At 39.2% G+C, this 18,556-nt stretch overlaps 2 protein-coding genes and 1 pseudogene across 5 annotated transcripts in view; all 3 read right to left on the bottom strand.

Moving 5' to 3' along the window:
• Positions 1-2,196, bottom strand: part of LOC146704241 (thromboxane-A synthase-like) — a 30,135-nt gene extending 27,939 nt beyond the window's left edge. For 2 of the 3 annotated variants that reach the window (XR_014921151.1, XM_085461256.1), the window contains exon 1: positions 1,737-2,196. The gene's annotated coding sequence lies outside the window, so the exon portion shown is untranslated. The remainder of the gene's footprint in view (positions 1-1,736) is intronic. The other variant, XM_085461257.1, reaches the window with a different exon arrangement.
• A 78-nt stretch (positions 2,197-2,274) lies between these two features.
• Positions 2,275-11,128, bottom strand: LOC146704240 (thromboxane-A synthase-like). Its single transcript, XM_085461259.1, has 14 exons — positions 11,000-11,128; positions 10,606-10,750; positions 10,283-10,376; positions 10,079-10,131; positions 9,856-9,952; positions 9,622-9,738; positions 6,286-6,374; positions 6,029-6,177; positions 5,700-5,830; positions 5,259-5,615; positions 5,086-5,174; positions 4,277-4,414; positions 3,058-3,220; positions 2,275-2,956 (listed from the first exon to the last, which is right to left on the bottom strand). Exons 2-14 carry the CDS (start codon positions 10,698-10,700, stop codon positions 2,876-2,878), a joined length of 1,653 nt encoding a protein of 550 aa, XP_085317385.1. The 5' UTR covers positions 10,701-10,750; positions 11,000-11,128; the 3' UTR covers positions 2,275-2,875.
• A 192-nt stretch (positions 11,129-11,320) lies between these two features.
• Positions 11,321-18,120, bottom strand: LOC146704239 (thromboxane-A synthase-like; annotated as a pseudogene). Its single transcript, XR_014921150.1, has 15 exons — positions 18,070-18,120; positions 17,903-17,938; positions 17,680-17,825; positions 17,313-17,406; positions 17,101-17,153; positions 16,843-16,939; positions 16,608-16,724; positions 15,867-15,955; positions 15,635-15,783; positions 15,292-15,422; positions 14,863-15,200; positions 14,690-14,778; positions 13,733-13,870; positions 12,889-13,051; positions 11,321-12,415 (listed from the first exon to the last, which is right to left on the bottom strand). The product of XR_014921150.1 is annotated as a thromboxane-A synthase-like (transcript).
• Between the last annotated feature and the right edge of the window lie 436 nt (positions 18,121-18,556).

Genomic DNA, 18,556 nt, shown 5'->3' with positions numbered 1-18,556 from the left:
TGATGACTTCCGAAGCCTCACTGCCCGGCTGTACCACGTGACTGGTTCATGAAGCGGTTCGAACTTTGCCGCGAGATATGACAGCGATATAAACCCCTCAGACTTCATTCAAAAATGTGGGTGTTTGATGGAGAGTTGCGGTTAGTGAGAGTTTGGAGACAGTTTGGAGGTTTATGAGAGTGAGGAGAGAAAGTCAGGAGAGAATGGAGCCAGCTAAGAAGAGGAGGATGTCCTCCCCTGTGTGGGAACATTTTGATCTTATTCCTCCCAACAAGGTATGTAAATTTCTACAGAAGATATATTTTCATAATACTGATGGTGCAATACAATTTATGTTAAGCTGTCTGTACTTTTGTACAAGGTGAAGTGTTTGCTATGTGCCAGGGAGCTGGGATATAACAACAACACCTCATCCATGCTTAGGCACTACAGAGCTTTGCATGAGAATAAGGGGAACACCGATTGTGCAGCAAGACCAGGTGAGCCATCAAATGCCATGATAATATAGCATGCAGTAATGTTACTAAATGATATAACAATATTATACAGCTGTAATAAGTTACGTGTGTGATATTTATATTTGTGCTTTGTCTTTATTGTCTTTCCTCAGGAGAACAATCTCAAATAGATGAAGACCTGGTTAGCATGGTGATTGAGGACTCCCAGCCATTTAGCATTGTGGAGGACAAAGGATTCAAAAGATTTGTTAAATCATTAAATCCTAGCTATGTTCTCCCCACTAAAAAGGCCATAAAAGCAGTGAAAATTTAGTTTTTATAGAATAAAATGTGAACAGGCAGGACTGAGGCCTCAGTCTGTAGCTGTCCATACCTCAACGTTACAAAAGCACAACCACTGTCCACACCCCAACCACACCTCACCTCACAGTAAATGATCATTTCCATTTTAAGCATTTCCAAATGATCATTTTCCATACTGCCAGTATAAATATACACAGTATACTGCATCACTACAATATACTTTTAAAGTTATTTTATTGGTTTTTAAATGTCTTAATGGTCTTGGGCCTTCTTATCTCTCAGATTTGCTTTTACCATATGAACCCTCGCGGACCCTGAGGTCCTCTGGTGCTGGCCTTTTGATTGTCCCTAAAGTCAGGACACATACTCACGGAGAGGCAGCGTTTCAGTGGTATGGTCCTCGTCTGTGGAACAACCTGCCGGAGGAGCTCAGGGCCGCAGAGAACGTACATGTTTTTAAGAACAGGCTCAAGACCCACCTTTTTAATTTAGCTTTTACTTAACGTTTATCTATTTTATGCTTATTTATTCTATCCTGTTATTCTATTTATATTATTAATTGAGGTTTTACCTAATATTTATTGATTTTATTCTTATTCATTTTTTACCTTCTTACTCTATTTATATTTATATTGTATCCCATTCTTATTTATTTTTTTATTCTGTATATACTCTTATTAGGTCATATCTCCAGTGTTTCCTCGGAGGGCGCTCTCTGCACCGGGGCTGTGATCGACCGTGGCTGCTGGGGCTCTTCTCAGCCTGGCTGGGGGGCTTCTTTGCCTCCCTCCTGCTGTGGGTCCTTACTAACGGTCCTTACCTGTGGCGCACAACTCATTTACTCATGTGATGCTAGGTTAGCTTGCTGATGAAATAAAGGTTTCCATCTAACTAATATCACTAACATGTTTCTATTACTTGTGTCTTTATAATATTAACACCGCAACATTCAGCATATGGGAAACACACACTCACCTCACCTTCTTCGTCCTTCGCCCAGGTTTTGTAAATATAATAGTCACGTCTTCCTCTTTTTGACAACAGCTCGTCACTCCACAGGAAGCTGCGTCGTCTACTGCCCCCATCTGCACCGGAGTGGAAAGGCTCTTCTTGCGTTTCCCAGAGAGACATTTGTGACATTGTTATATTAAACATGCCCAATTATTTCGTACGGAAGCACAAGATGATAATACCAAACATAACATTGTTACTTTTACAGAATATATTTAAAATATTCAATGATTTTTTTTCTGGATGGTACTGGACAGAGTCTTTTCCTGTCGTTTCTGGGTATTTGGTACAGATAGATCACCATATACAGAATGTGGGTTTAATTTCAGGTAACAGCAAATATAGCGTAATTCTCCTTTAGACTGGGACACAGAGGATTTTCATTTCTTGTGTGTTCTGGTGGTTTGTAACTCAACTGGTGTCAGATCAAGTACACTGACCATTAAAATTTAAGGATAAACCATTGATTTGCAACATTTGCACAAAAAGTAGATGAAGCAGGTGAATAACAGTCGGGATTTAATGTGGCAAAATTAGCATGTGCCTCCTTTACATATGCTCCATCTTTTTGCCAAATATCATGGAATGGAGCCATTTGATTATTTGTGCTATTTTGCTGACAGACAGCACTGAAAACCTCAAAATCAGGACTGAAATCATAAGGCTGCCAGTCACAATTCCTCACACTGTTTGAAAGAGACAGTGAGTGATTAATCGGATCAACTTTCCTGTAAAAAATGATTCATTCAATGTTTTAAACAACAAGCGCATAAAAACTGCAATAAAGTGTCTATTTATATATGTGCATCAATACAGAAAATCTTCTTGTGAAATATTTTCTCATGTGGCATTCCTTCCATTTGATATGTAAATTGTCAAACTGTTCCAGTCACAAAATTATAGTTAATATTTTCTAAAACATTTGAATGAATCTGCAGTAAATCCCTTATTATATTTAGTACATTCAAATCTAAAATATTTCAATGTTGTGATTTTTCAAGCATCTCCCAAGTACTGGATTAACTTGAACTAAGACAGTTGAACTTATTTTGCAGTCTGGTGAAAATGATCCAGTCATTCGATAGAGAAGTCAGCAGACAATCTCACTTGCTCCTTCTGGAAATTTTCACACAAACACCATTTTTAGGACCAAGAGTGCTTAACGACTTCAACTCAAGAGGAACCTGAAAAAAAGAGTGCCCTCGATAAAACAAACATCTTTTTTCAGGACTGGCTGTTAATGAACATTCATGAGATTTGCTGAGCAGCTCTAAGTCAAACGTACCTCAGTCTTAGAGCAGGCAGTGATGTTGAAGTTGTGGAACAGATGCATTAAAGCCAGTTTGATTTCAAGCTGGGCGAGCTTCATTCCCACACAGTTACGGGGGCCAGCCCCAAATGGTAGGTATACGAATGGATGTCGACTGGCCTTGGCCTCTGGTGTAAACCTGGGGATCAACAGCAAGTTGTTGTTTTTAAAGTTGAATGAAAAGCATTGGAAACTAAAAGACCACATTCTTAATGAGACAAATTTCTCTTGCTACTTTATACAATGGCATAAAACTACTGTTATCTTCAACTGAGATATTTAACTACATGAAAAATATTACATGATACAGTTCTGTTCATAGTTTTTATGGAAAGAATTTCTAGGCATAGCCATGTGACAGAAAGTTCCCATTTTGGTGACCTTTGAATCTCCTCGTTGCTATTTGCAGGTGATGTGGGTCTCTTGGCTTCATCTGGTGGTTGTCTCCAGCACTCACTGGAGCGGTTTCCAGCCGAGTATGAAGCGGCAAGAACGAGAATCACAACTCCAAGGTGGAGGCCATGGTTCTTAGCTGAAAAGGGTGGAGTGCCTACTCTTTTCAGGGATGAGTTGCTACCCCAAGTGCAGGGGTTTAAGTATCTGAGGGTCTTATGAAGACCCTCAGAAGTGAGGGAAAAATAGAGTGGGAAATTGACAGACAGATTGGGGCCACTGCTGAAGAGATGTGGAGGCTGCATTGGTTCGTTGTGGTAAAGAAAGAGCAGAGCATGAAAGCAAAACTCTCAATCCAAGTCCAGCAACTCCAAGTCCAGCAACTGGTCTCTTCAGTTTCCAGACTGTTGTTAAAAAGAGGAGATACTACTAACTGATACTACTAACTACTGACACTGCAATGTGCCAACTCCCAACAAATTCAAAATCAAGCTATATCTCAGTTTAAATGTTCTATTTTGAATAAATTATGGGTTTATAAGATTTGTAAATAAATGCATTGTTTTTATTTATATTTTACACTGTGTCCCAACTTTTTGAATTGAGATTGTATTTGTGGGTTGCAGATGTGATAATTTCACTACACAAAAGTGTTTACCACACCCAAAAAATGTATTTGTACCACTGTACAGAAAAATATTTAATATGTTGTTAATATACAGCTGAAATCATGTTAATAAGTCAACATTTGACTGCAGTCATAAGTCAGTCTCTTTACTCGTTTCAGACAGAACTGAAGCACCTCTCAGGAATGAACTTCTCAGGCTCGGGCCAGTGTTCTGGGTCATAATGGAGGAAGCCTGCAGGGATCTCCAGTATTGCTCCTTTAGGAAGTTGCTGACCATTCACCACACAGTCATGATCTATTTCTCGTGCAAACCTTAGTGGGAAAATTTCAAAATTACACAGTTACAGAATGGTCACACACAGTATCGACAGAAGAGCTGTAACTTTATTTACTTTATTTATTTACTTTATTACGTTATGTAATTCCCTGACCACTGCCACCCCCAGAGAAACTAAAGGGGGAAAACAGTGAAAATAAATTTAACATCATTATCAGAACTGTTATTTCCTTAATTTATTTGGACTTTTAAGCTCTATTGCTTTTTGCTGTCAGTTATAGTTGCCATTGCCTCTCTTGCCTCCCCTGCTCTCTATTTCTGTACATAGCTCCATTCAAAGAAGAAGAGTTTAAGCGTAATGATAGCTACAAAAGCATTTTTAATGCATCTGGATCCAAATGTGAACAGAGCTTAACCCAAATGTCAAAAGATCAGAAAACATCTGCATTGCTGAACCCATCTTTGATCTTTCAACAGTAATGATGATGATGATAATAATAATAATAATAATAATAATAATAATAATAATAATAATAATAATAATAAGAAGAAGAAGAAGAAGAAGAAGAAGAAGAAGAGTTTTCCGGATGATAGCATTATGGCTATACCCCATGAAAAGCTAATTAAGGGACAATGCTGAAAATCTTCCTATATCACAGGGTACCAAAGCTACCCCACTGTAGCCCCAATTGACATCCTTCTTTACCTGAATCCAGGAGGGTAGAGGCGTAATGCTTCACATATAACCATGTCCAAATACTTCAGCTCCTGCACATTTGTGTAATCAGGTGAGTCCTACAAAGCAAACAGCATGACAATCAATGACTGTCCACAACTGCATGAATCAAAATAGATCAGAACCAACTGTAAAACACTCACATGTCTAGTGTAGAAATCATCCACCTCTTTCTGTACTTTGAGTTGACATTCAGGGTGGAGGGCCAAGAGGTAGCAGGTGAACGCCAGAGTGCTGCTACTGGTTTCATAGCCTGCCAGGAGGAAGATGAAAGCCTGACCAACAATCTCATCCTCAGTCATCATCTTTTTCTGTGGACGCCTGACAGACGGCTCCTGTGAATGAGGAAGGTCATTTTCCTGAACTTTGCCTGAAGACTGGGTCTGCTGGTTGTTGTCACTGATCTCATCGGTGTCATTTGAAGTGTCAAAGCGCTCCAATGACACACACTCTTCGGTGGTTCGAGCATCTAACATCAGCTGAAGGAAGTCTCTACGTCTCTACGTGTAAAAGAAATAAATAAGAAAGATAGGAAAATGACAGTTTCAAAGCCACACACAGATTTAGGAAAGTCTGAGATTCACCTGCTCAGGAGGCTGCTCCTCTCTCTGTTTGATGATTTTGTGAATGCTGTTAATGAAGAAATGACTCATCTTGTCTTGTCTTTTGTTGGGTATGAACCTCGACAGAGGAGCCATGATGGAGGGAAAAGCAACTAAAGACAGAAACACACAAATCTGCAGAGAACTGTATACACAGGTATATCAACAAAAATGCTTAAATACTTCTTTGGCATATTCTACATCTATTTAACCTTTCTGAATTTCTTTCTTACAATTCTTTGTGATCAACTTTCTCTTTTAATGTCCTACATAAATATCTGAAATTCAATTGTGTTATAATAATGACTCACAGAAAAGTAACAAGACAGACTTGAAGAAATCATTGGTGAAGGCAATCTGAGCGTGTTGGACAAGTGGGTCATCTGGGTTATTCTGCGAGTCCACCTGAGTTGCAAATGCCACACTGGCAATAACATCCATGGTAAAGTAGCCAAAGTATCTGCAAAATAGCATCAAATTTTAGAAATATGAACAGTGAAAGAAAAAATACAGTAGAAGTAAAGTAGACAAACTGCTTTCAGGCTTTCATCATTGTTTATGTATTTACCTGTGGATATCAAAGGCCTCTCCTGACTCAGCGTAGACATGCAAATTCTTCATCAGGGTATCAATGGCTGTGTTGATGAGCGGAACCATCTACACTCAAATGGAGAGATAATGACAGATGCAAAATAGTCCTATAAACACTTCAGTGAATCATAATGGGTCCATAAACATAAAAAATGGGGGACAGGTCCATGTAATTCCATAAACACCACTACCACAGCTACTTAAATTACACATACAACATAGTTCCAGGAATCTAAGTTGTCAGTTGGGATCCTATGTTGTCGGGAGGCTTTTGCAATCTGGTAGGGTCTCCCATGTCAAATTGGTCCTGGGTGAGGAACCAGACGAAGGGCGATTCAGACAACTATTGTCAGTGCAAAAACAAGGGAACAGTTTACCCTGCGCTTCATAGGGTTACTGGGACACCACCCTGGAGTCATGCCTGTAGAGGGTGCGTGGGGTTCCATGCCTTAGCCTATGGGGCACGGCTGGGCGCAGGGTATTGGGACATGGAATGTCACCCCTCTGTTGTGGAAAGAGCCTGAGCTAGTGCTTGAGATTGAATGATACCGGCTATATATAGTTGGGCTCACCTCAAAGCATGACTTGGACCCTAGAACCAGCCTCCCGGAGAGGGGCTGGGCTCCAGCCTGGTAGTGATGTGTTGGTCGCGAACGAAATGGCTCTTAGAGCCGGATCTTTGACGTGAACGACGCGAGCCAGCTCCTTATTGCGAGCCGTGGTTTTTTCTTTTTCTTTCTCCCACCCTCTGTCGCACTTTTTTCCCGCTTCACTCCACATGCAAGCCTTGTGCTTTGCGCTGGGCAGAGGGGGGAGGGGCGGTAGTTACACTCGCAGTAGCACAGGAACAGAGCGGGAGGGAGAGAGAGAGAAAGAGAGCCAGGGACAACAACGTCACATTAGAAAGGTATAGTAATCATCCACAACTTTTTTCAGTTGTGGATGATAAAGGATTCAGAAAGTTTATTCATGCAGGTCCATATGACAGAGAATATGCATCTTCTTTTTGTTTTCATATTTTAATTTATATTTAATTGTGTTGTGGTTTGCAGTGTTTTGTGTTGTTTCATTTTAAATTTGTTTAAAAGGAAAAAGCTGAAAATGTAAATAGTTAAAAGTTGAACTGTGACTAGTTGGTTTTTGTATTATATGATTTATTTATTACATTTTATGTGGAGTGAATAAATAAAAGTATATTTACGGTGGCCCCTACAAACAAAGCACGTACAAACTTCAAAACACGTACAAACCCTGAAGCACGTACAAACTTCAAAACACGTACAAACCCTGAAGCACGTAAAAACTCCAAAACACGTACAAAACACAACAGAAGTGCTCCAGGATGCTAGGCCCAGTGTTGAGCTTTTGTTACCTCGTGGCTACACAAGCCAGCAAGTACCAACGACCGGATTTGGTGTGTGGTAGTAACAGGTAAATGAACATATATGAATGCTTGTGTATAAATACACAAACAATACACATATGCTTTCAATTGTGTAATTTAAGTGATCTAGGTAGCTCTGTTTTGAAGTTCAGTTAACGCTAGAAATGTGTTTTGGAGTTTGTATGTGTTTTGTGTCTAGGGGTCACTGTATATTTTTATATATAAACATATATAAATAAAACCACTTTTTTTTACATTAGTAATTCCTTTTGTGCATAATTTTATATTATTGTTAATAATAAATTAATTAAAGCAACAAAACAACCTGAAGAGCCGGTTGGGAGCTGAAAGAGCCGGCTCTTTTTAGTGAGCCGAGCCGAAAGAGCCGGCTCTCTAAAAAGAGCCAGAATTCCCATCACTACAGCCTGGAGTTGCTCTCGCTGAGAGGCAGCAGGCTGGGGTGGTTATTCTGTTATGCCAGGGGCGATTTTAGCCCAATCAAAGCACCCCCCAAAGATTTCTTCCTTTTTTTGACAATATTTGCTATTTGTGTGACACACTGCTAAAAATATAAAAAGCATACAGTACTTGGTTGAGACATAACATTTGGTTTGTTCCAGCTCCACTCTCCCCTGCTCTGGCTCTAGTGCTGTTGCTGCCAGAGCGCTGCTGGCTGAGACGCAGCAGAGCGGAGGTGGAAGTGCCTGGTTTAAAACAGGACTGTTTAGCTGCATTTTACCTTCCGTTACTGTCCGAAAGTCTCCTTATATTTCAATCGCATCGCTATAAGTGCAATGTTAATTTCTGCCGATAAGTTCCACTTTGTTCTTACTGTTTGCTGCGGTGATGACGTCACATGCTTTTACGACAGTCCTGCCGTATCACGAGTCGGAGGAGCACTAGGCATGTTTTTCTCCATGAGTGCGGGGGAATAGCGATCTCCAGCCGTGTGCGTTCCTGTGCAAATAGCCACACGTCTGTCCACCCCTCCCACCATGTTCAAACATAAATTTCAATCAATTTTATTATTGTATCATCAGATCTGTGGCTGTATGTTCTGGACACTCGAGTGCCAACTGATCACCACCTGGTGGTGAGTTGGATCAGGTGGGGAGGGAGGATGCTGGACAAACCTGGTGCACCCAAACGTGTAGTGAGGGTGTCTGAATAGACCATGTTCAGCACCTCCACAGCTGAGGCTGCTGCACTGAGCTGCAACTGTAAGGTGTTTTGTACCTTGGTGGTAAACAAACCGAATGGTGGACACCGGAGGTAAAAGGAGGTATCAAGCTGAAGAAGGAAGCCTGTCAGGCTTGGCTAGCCTGTAGGACTCCAGGAACAGCTCTTGGGTGCCAATAGACCAAGCGGAACACGGCTCAGGCAGTGGCTGCAGCAAAAACCTGGATGTGTTGGGTGTTTCCTGGACAGAATATCTAGTTGTATCCAGGTGGTGGGGGGGTTTCCACTTTGGTGGCCTCAGGATTTCATCTTAGCGTTTTGGCTTCATTAGGTGATGACTTCCAGTTTGCACTGGAGCGGTTCGTGACTGAGTACAAAGCAGCATGAATGAGAATTAGCACCTCCAATCCAAGACCATGGTTCACAGCTGGAAAAGAGTGGAGTGGCCACTCTGGGTCATGGACAAGTTACTGTCCCAGGTGGAGGGATTTAAGTATCTTGGGATGTTGTTCATGAGTAGCTTGCAAGAGAGAAGAGAGAGCTTAGGATAAAAGTGAAGCTCTCGAGTTACCGGTCTACGTCCCCCCAGATGAGCTGGAAGAGGTGACTGGGGTGAGAAATTTGGCCTTCCCGTCTCAGAATGTTGCACTGGTGACCCAAACCCGGATAAGCACCAGAAGATGAGATGTGATGTCATGTATCTTATTTCATCTTATCTTATCTCACTTAATGAGAACTTTATTTTCTCACTTCTTTCATCTTGGCAGCACTGAAAGATGGGGTCAGGACACTCCGTACTCGTTTCCACTGTTCATTCCTTAACTGGAGAAGGCAATCAGATACAGGCTTTTTGGCAAACACAAATTTCTGCAGAGAGATAAGAGAGCACAGGCAAAACAATCTGTAATAACCCCTCAGTAACTCTTGTGTGACAATCAGGAATAAACACACATGTTGCATCTTTGCTTTGTATAATTTCCTTACATTCCTGTTAGGGAAGTTGCTGAAGTCCTTCACCAGCAATTGTCTGAGCATATCAGGGTCTGCTACCACTATCACTGGTCTGCGGCCCAAATAATACCTGAAGTATGAGTCCAGACAAAACATGATGGGTAAAGTATCATCTCAAACTGTAGATTATTTATAGAAGCAAAATATTCACAATCTTATTTCAGTAGTTGCTGTTGTAGGATGTATTTTTACTTACCCACATACTTTACCATATGTTTTGACAAGATCATTCAGAGGTTTGAAAAAACCCTGAAAAGAATATTTGAAAAACACAGTCGATGTAACAGTCAGCTGACAATAATGACACAAATATGAGAACAAGGACACCATCCCAGTTTGATGCAAAATCAAGCAGACATTGAAGGTAACTCTGGTCTTCCTTTGTTACACTGTATCTTACCTGCTGAAACATGAATAAGTTCCCAAAGAAAGGCACTGGCTTCGGATGTTTGATGCCACATCGTGAGAGGACTGAGAAGGGATGGACTGAATACCTACAGGCAAAAGTGTTGAAATGTGTTGTTTGTAGGTTGAATGAAAAGAATTTGTGTCAAATGCAGTAAAGAACAGAGCTCACCTTTACCTGGATTCTGTCTAGAGTTATTGTTGCATTCGTTTGCACTGCCTGCTCTATAAAATGTCAATGTATGTGTTTTATGGCACTAGCAGATTATCTACGTGTCCTTATTTCCCTTGAAAAAAGTGTATCATTGACATACTCACCAGTAGAGGAGACCAAGAAAAATGAGGAAGAGTGTCACAGATATTTTGCTGGTCTCAGTGTTGAATACATTTAGAAAGTCACCTGCACCCTGCATGTTGGAAAATCTTCTCTCAGTTTTCAATCATTAATAGGAGAAAAAGGCCCCTGGAGAGAAAAACAGCAAAAAAGAATTAGTTATACTAATATTTTTATTCAATACTTTAGTCATGACTTTCACTAGAACAAAGCATTTAAAGGTATTGTGCAGAAATTCAGGCTTTTGGGGAAATAAACACCTGCCAAAGACCATACATCTATTCCATGTTGTCAAGCCGCTTTGTCCCCGATCAGTTGTGTAGTTTCTTCCAAGACTTTCTACTTACTGAAGCTTTTTTTGTAGCCTTGAGAACTCACCTGAAGAGGAGAGATGTCTGTTCCTATTGTATCCACTTCTGTTTTGTGCACACAAATGTTAAACCACAGATAAAATAGTAACTACAGATTTGGATTGCCTCACCACCTCCATAAATGAGACAGAGCAGGGTAAAGGTAATGAGTTAAAGAGCTGCTATTGCACAAACTTTTATTAGGGGTCCATAGTTCAGCTTTGCTTTTCTTTAGTCAACTGTCTGAACCTGTATTGCAGTTTTTAACCCTGATGTAACTCATGTAATGTTACGCTAGCCAAAGAAAATTACTTCTTGAAGAAAGAAGATGCGAGAACAATATGCAACGCAGGAGCTTTATTTGATGACAAGAAAAAACGTCTATCAAAAGTGACATAAAGTGACACAAAAAGACTAAACTGAAGATGCCAAAATATTCATAAAATTATTTTCTTTTTTGCAGCTATAAAGCGGGAGGCTTAACTTGTCTTTGCCATTCCTGGCTGTTTGACAGCCTTTTTACACAAGTAGAGCCTCAAAACACCTTGGAAAACCTGCCACAGTTTTTCATCAAAGTTAAATTTTCTCAGTTGATTCTTCCTCTTCATGCAATACCAGGTTGAGACATCACCAGTATTGATTTTGTCATGCTGTAGAGAAAATTTGGATCAGATGTTTTGTCTCTAAAGAGTCATGAAGGTTGTCTAAATGGTACAAGATAGATGTTTTTACACCTATTTTTTACTGATAGACAGATTTTTATTTCAATACAGAAAATTTCACATGAATATAAAAACTGCAAATTTTTCTAAATGTGTTCTTTTCATTATTTGCACAATTCTGTTTACAACCAGCACTGAAAATCTCAGCATTGGGAATGATATAAATGCTGCATGTTGCAATTCCTTTCATTGTCTGTAGAGAGTGCTCGCGCCCAATGTGTGTAGACACTGTGTACCAATCCACCTGAAAGAATTTAGAATGTGCCAGATTAAATCAACTTTGCTGTCAAAAAAGATTTAGTATTTTATGATTTGCAAAAAGTAGTGATTTCATCCACTTTATTTGTACGTGCTTTAATAAAGAATAATATCAGATATATTGTCATGTTTCATTTCTCTCATTCTCAAACAGTTGTAATCACAAAATTACAATTTATATGTGCCTGAGAAACATTTGCATTAATTATCAGTCAATCCCTTATTATATTTAAGTCTAAATATTTCAGTGTTGCATTTTTTCAAACATCTACCAAGTCCTGACTATAAATGAAACAAGTGCCACTGAACTGATGGACATACAGTAAGAGATTGTTATGTTTCAGTATGGTGTAAATGATTTAATCAGCTGATGACAGATGAGCTCCTTGTTCTCTTCTTGTGATTTTCACAAAAACACCATTTTTGGGTCCAAGAGTGCTGGATGACTTCAACTCAAGAGGGACCTGAAGATAAAAAGAGAACATCTTCCATATATTTGTGTAAAAATATCTTAAAAATGGAAGCATCTGACAAATGTGTATCTAACCAGTAGTCATAGGATTACATGGCTATTTGCAGCTTATGGCAGTTTCAAATGTCCAATAAACTCCAGCATAGTCATTATTTGCAGCTGATAATACTGACAGTCCAAAATTGTATATGACAGTAAAGCAAAAAACAATTAAAGGACATGTGAGAGTAGTTTTTGGTCATGCTTCCACTAAAACCTAAATTTAAAGATAGGTTTTCTTACCGGTGGTTACCTTACGGCATAATATACAAATATATTGATGTTTTCAGTTTTTTCAGTGTAATTCACAGTAAACAGTGGTTGTAGAATTACATGCTTGTAGTTATAAATTCAACAGTCTTACAGTTATCCAGTGTAGGAATTACTTTAATGAAAATGTATGGGTTTTCTCTTATTGCATCCTACCTTAGTATCAGAACAGGCTTTTATGCTGAAGTTGTGGAACAGATGCATTAAAGCCATTTTGATTTCAAGCTGGGCGAGTCTCATTCCCACACAGTTACGAGGGCCAGCTCCAAATGGTAGGTATACGAATGGATGTCGAGCGGCCTTGGCCTCTGGTGTAAACCTGGAAAACAACAGCAAGTTTTTTTTTTAAAGAAGAATGAAAAGCATTGGAAAATAAAGGAAATCCCATGCATGCTTCAGTCCCAGTTCCAAAAATCTTTTACAGTGTGTAAAGAAAACAGAATGCATTGATTTACAAACAACAAATCCAGATGCTGAACTGGCCTGTCTGCAGTCTGCACCTTTTACCAACTGAAAACATTTAGCACATCATGAAAGTGCAAAGTGCAAAAAAGAAGTCCTAAGACTGTTGAGCATCGAGGGTCTTATACAGTATCAGACAAGAATGAGACAACATTCTTCTCCCAAAGGTCCAGCAGCTGGTCTCCTCAGACTGTTGTTAAGAAGAGGGCATACTACTAACTGGTAAATATCGCAGTGTCACAACTTCAAAGCTGCCAACAAAAACAACAAGAGCAAATGTTGTTTCATGAAATAATAAAATGTCTCAGTTTAAATGTTTTCAGTCTTGTCCTATTGTGATTGAAATATATGTTTATAAGATTTGTAAACGCATTGTTTTAATTTACATTTTACACTGTGTCCCAACATTTGAATTGAGGTTGTATTTGTGGGTTGCACGTGTTATAATGTCACTACACAAAAGTGTTTACCACACCTTAACAATTGTATTTGTACCACTGTACAGTCTTTTTACTCGTTTCAGACAGAACTGAAGCACCTCTCAGGAATGAACTTCTCAGGCTCGGGCCAGTGTTCTGGGTCATAATGGAGGAAGCCTGCAGGGATATCCAGTATTGCTCCTTTAGGAAGTTGCTGACCATTCACCACACAGTCATGTTCTATTTCTCGTGCAAACCTTAGTGGGACAAAATATGACAAAAAAGATTGTTTTACAGAATCCAAATACTGTTTTCTTTATTCCACACAGTTATAATTGGACTCAGCATATTCATAAGAGCTGTAACTGTCAGCATGAAGTGTTTCCCCACCACTCTATTGACTTTAGCTGTCATTTATAGTTGCGGTCATGTCCTCCTCTCTGTTTCTCTGTACTTGTGTCCATTTAAGGAAGATGAGTTTAAGTGTACTGATAGTTACTGAACATATTTTAATGCATCTGCAACCAAATATGAACAGAACCTGAGCCTTAACGTCCCAAAGTCAGAAAACATCTGTATTATTGAAATGCACTAATGTTGGATCTTGCAACCGCGTCAGTAATTATAATAATGATGATGATAATAATAATAATAATAATAATAATGACGATAGAGTTTTTACCGATGATAGGATTATGGCTATACCCCATGAAAAGCTACAAACAAACAACTTTTATTTGTCACACACACAATCATAAAGAGTACAACATGTAGTGAAATGCTTGCATTGGAGCTTCGGACAGGCTGCAAACGTAGCTGCGCCATTCGAGGGCTTTGGGGTTTTTTGTTTTAGCATGGGGAGTCTAGCCAGGACCCTTAATGAATAATGGGTGGAAATTGAACTTGCAACTCCTGCTCCAAAAGTGTGTAGTTTTACTACTACACTATCTAGCTGAGACAAACAGTTGATGAATGTTTCAAAAAAAAGCCAAAACTGAAAATCTTCCAAAGTCACAGCATACTACTCCAGGCCCCACTGTGGCCAACCTTCATATCCAATTGACATCCTTCTTTACCTGAATCCAGGAGGGTAGAGGCGTAATGCTTCACATATAACCATGTCCAAATACTTCAGCTCCTGCACATTTGTGTAATCAGGTGAGTCCTACAAAGCAAACAGCATGACAATCAATGACTGTCCACAACTGCATGAATCAAAATAGATCAGAACCAACTGTAAAACACTCACATGTCTAGTGTAGAAATCATCCACCTCTTTCTGTACTCTGAGTTGACATTCAGGGTGGAGGGCCAAGAGGTAGCAGGTGAACGCCAGAGTGTTGCTACTGGTTTCATAGCCTGCCAGGAGGAAGATGAAAGCCTGACCAACAATCTCATCCTCAGTCATCATCTTTTTCTGTGGACGCCTGACAGACTGCTCCTGCTGGCTCCCGTTTTCTTGAACTGTGCCTGAAGACTGGGTCTGCTGGTCTCATGAGCATCGTTTGATGTGTCAAAGTGCTCCAATGACACACACTCTTCAGTGGCTCGAGCATCTAATATCAGCTGAAGGAAGTCTCTACGCCTCTACGTGTAAAAGAAATAAATAAAAATGAAAGGAAAAGGACTCTTTCAAAGCAATGCACAGATTTGGGAATGTTGAAAATCTGAGATTCACCTGCTCAGGAGGCTGCTCCTCTCTCTGTTTGATGATTTTGTGAATGCTGTTAATGAAGAAATTATTCATCTTGTCTCGTCTTTTGCTGGGTATGAACCTCGACAGAGGAGCCATGATGGAGGGAAAAGCAACTAAAGACAGAAACACACAAATCAGCAGAGAACTGCATACACAGGTATATCAACAAAAATGCTTCATACTCAATACATAGAATTATTTATCATGCTTAACTATAACTTTAAGGAATTCCCCACATTACTTTTTATTTTCTTTGCCCTCATCTTGTTTTATTATTGTCCCATTTACATATCTCAGTTTCATTAATTTTATAATAATGACTCACAGAAAAGTAACAAAATAGGCCTGAAGAAATTATTGGTGAAGGCCATCTGAGCGTGTTGGACAAACGGGTCATCTGGGTTGTTCTGCGAGTCCACCTGAGTTGCAAATGCCACACTGGCAATAACATCCATGGTAAAGTAGCCAAAGTATCTGAAAGATGGCATGCTATCAGAAAAATATGAACAATGACAGAAAAAAAACACAAAAAAATATTATTTAAATTTTTGCTTTACCTATGGATGTCAAAGGCCTCTCCTGACTCAGCGTGGACATTCAGATTCTTCATCAGGGCATCAGTGGCTGTTTTGATGAGCAGAACCATCTACACTCAAGTGGAGAGATAAGGACAGATGTAAACCAGCTCTATATACTCCAGTGAATCATCATAGGTCCATAAACATAGAAAATGGGGGAAAGGTAGCTCCATAAACACAACAGCACAGACACTTAAACTACACATATTGCAAAAGATGCAGACATGCAGTAACCAACTGCAAAAGTGAACGCTGGGTGTTTAAAGGTTTATGAGTTCCTTCTGGTCACAAAGAAAAATATTTAACTTGCTGACCAGTTGAAATGAAGACATAAAGAAGGTACAAAGTTAATATTAAATGTATTTAAATTTACACTTAAATGATACAAATTATGTATTAATAAAAGTTACAAAGAAACACCAGCAAGAACTGGATGTTTAGCTCTTTTACCAGAAACTTTGAGGTTTTTACTTCCTCATTTCAAACATTGTGTAAGCTAAAGATGGGGGCGATGTAAAAATAAATAACAAACACATAAATTATTAAATTTGTAAACTGACTTAAACAGGAGAGAAAAAAATGGCACTGAGTTTTGGATACACACAAGATTCAAATCATTCTAATAAAAGTCCTCAGCTTAATTAAAGGAATCTTGTTGATCTTCTAGTTCATATCTTATCTTATCTGTCTTGGATATATGAGGAATCTTTATTTTCTCACTTCTTTCATCTTGGCAGCACTGAAAGATGGGGTCAGGACGCTCCGCACTCGTTTCCAGCGTTCATTCTTTAACTGGAGCAAGCAATCGGATATAGGCTTTTTGGCAAACACAAATCTCTGCCCAGAGAAATAAGAGAGCACAGGCACAAAATGTGTAATAACTGCTCAGTTATTTGTGTGAGAATCAGAAATAAACTCGCATCATGCATCTACATGCTCTATATAATGTTCTCACCCTTCTATTAGGGAAGCTGCTGAAGTCCTTCACCAGCACTTGTCTGAGCATATCAGGGTCTGCTACCACTACCACTGGTCTGCGGCCCAAATAATACCTGAAATATGCAGCGTATACTTTAGTGACCAACCAAGTGTAAAGTGTCATCTCGTTTCACTCTGTAGATTAATCAATAAACTCAAAAAACTGTAGATCGTTTATAGAAGAAAAATATTCACAATTTCAGTAGTTGTTGTTGTAGGATGTGCTTTTACTTACCCACATACTTTACCATATGTTTTGATAAGATCATTCAGAGGTTTGAAAAAACCCTGAAAAGAAGAATTAAAAAAATACAGTCGATGTAACAGTCAGCTGACAATCTTTTAACAATGACACAAAGTAGGAACAAGGGAACCATCCCAGTTTGATGCAAAATCAAGCAGACATTGAAGGTAACTCTGGTCTTCCTTTGTTACACTGTATCTTACCTGCTGAAACATGAATAAGTTCCCAAAGAAAGGCACTGGCTTCGGATGTTTGATGCCACATCGTGAGAGGACTGAGAAGGGACGGACTGAATACCTACAGGCAAAAGTGTTGAAATGTGTTGTTTGTAGGTTGAATGAAAAGAATTTGTGTCAAATGCAGTAAAGAACAGAGCTCACCTTTACCTGGATTCTGTCTAGAGTTATTGTTGCATTCGTTTGCACTGTCTGCTCTATAAAATGTCAATGTATGTGCTTTATGGCACTGTTTGCCATAAACTGTTTGCCTTATGACACGAAAATATAAGTGACCTCATTTCTACTGAACAATGAACATCACAAATAAGCCACCTAACATTTATTTACTCACCAGTAGAGGAGACCAAGAAAAATGAGGAAGAGTGTCACAGATATCTTGCTGGCCTCAGTGTTGAATACATTTAGAAAGTCACCTGCAGCCTGCATGTTGGAAAATCTTCTCTCACTTTTCTACCATGAACAGGACAAAAAAGGCTCCTGGAGATTAAAACAGCACAAAATAATTAATTATACTAAAATTATTGTCGAATATCTTTGTCATGGCTTTCACTTACGGTATTTTAAACACCAAAGCTGTGTAGTAACTCCTTCTGCAAGGGAAACAAACATATGACAGTGATCATACATATTGTCAGGCTGCTTTGTCTCTAACAGATTAGCCATACGGTTTCTCCCAAGACTTGTTAATTTTTGAAGCTTTGTTTTAGCCTTGAGAACTCACCTTAAGAGGAGTTCCTAATGTATCCACCACTGTTTTGTGTGCACAAATGTTAAACCACGGGTAAAATACTAACTACATGCATTGCCTCACCACATCCATAAATGAGACAGAAACCACTCCCACTTGTGTAGAAATGTGGCAGTGAGGCAAAGGTACTATTGGATTTATTTGTAGAAGTCCAGGGTTCAGTTTTTGTTTTCACTGCATTTGTCTGAATTTGTAATGCAGCTTTTAACCCTGATGTAACTCATGTTATGCTACGCTAGCCAATAGAAATTGATGTCTCTACAACACTGGATTTTTTTGTGATCACAAGATATATTGTTTTTCACAAAGTTCTACTGCTCCTATAGAGAGACTGCAGAATAAATTTATATCATGTCAAAACATTTGTAATGTTGTAGTAACTGAAGAATCCCACGGTAACAAGTCACTGAATCTCCAAAAGTTGCTTCTGTTCATCTGGACGTAGCGTGTTGTGGGAGAA

This window comes from Copadichromis virginalis, linkage group LG7 (assembly GCF_057382275.1).
Source record: "Copadichromis virginalis isolate Kocher_CV1m ecotype Utaka linkage group LG7, C_Virginalis_male_GT1.1, whole genome shotgun sequence".
NCBI classification, from domain to species: Eukaryota; Metazoa; Chordata; class Actinopteri; order Cichliformes; family Cichlidae; genus Copadichromis; species Copadichromis virginalis.
This window is presented reverse-complemented; position numbering and strand designations above follow the sequence as displayed.

What these genes read in the sequence shown, in the direction of transcription:
- LOC146704240 (XM_085461259.1), bottom strand. Translation starts at nt 10,700, where the DNA reads ATGCAGGGTGCAGGTGACTTTCTAAATGTATTCAACACTGAGACCAGC. An exon ending in GTGCTGCCAAGATGAAAGAA is followed by an intron (nt 6,375 to 9,621) that starts GTGAGAAAATAA and finishes ATTTGAGTGTAG; the next exon opens with ATGGTTCCGCTCATCAACAC. An exon ending in GAGGCCTTTGATATCCACAG is followed by an intron (nt 6,178 to 6,285) that starts GTAAATACATAA and finishes GCTATTTTGCAG; the next exon opens with ATACTTTGGCTACTTTACCA.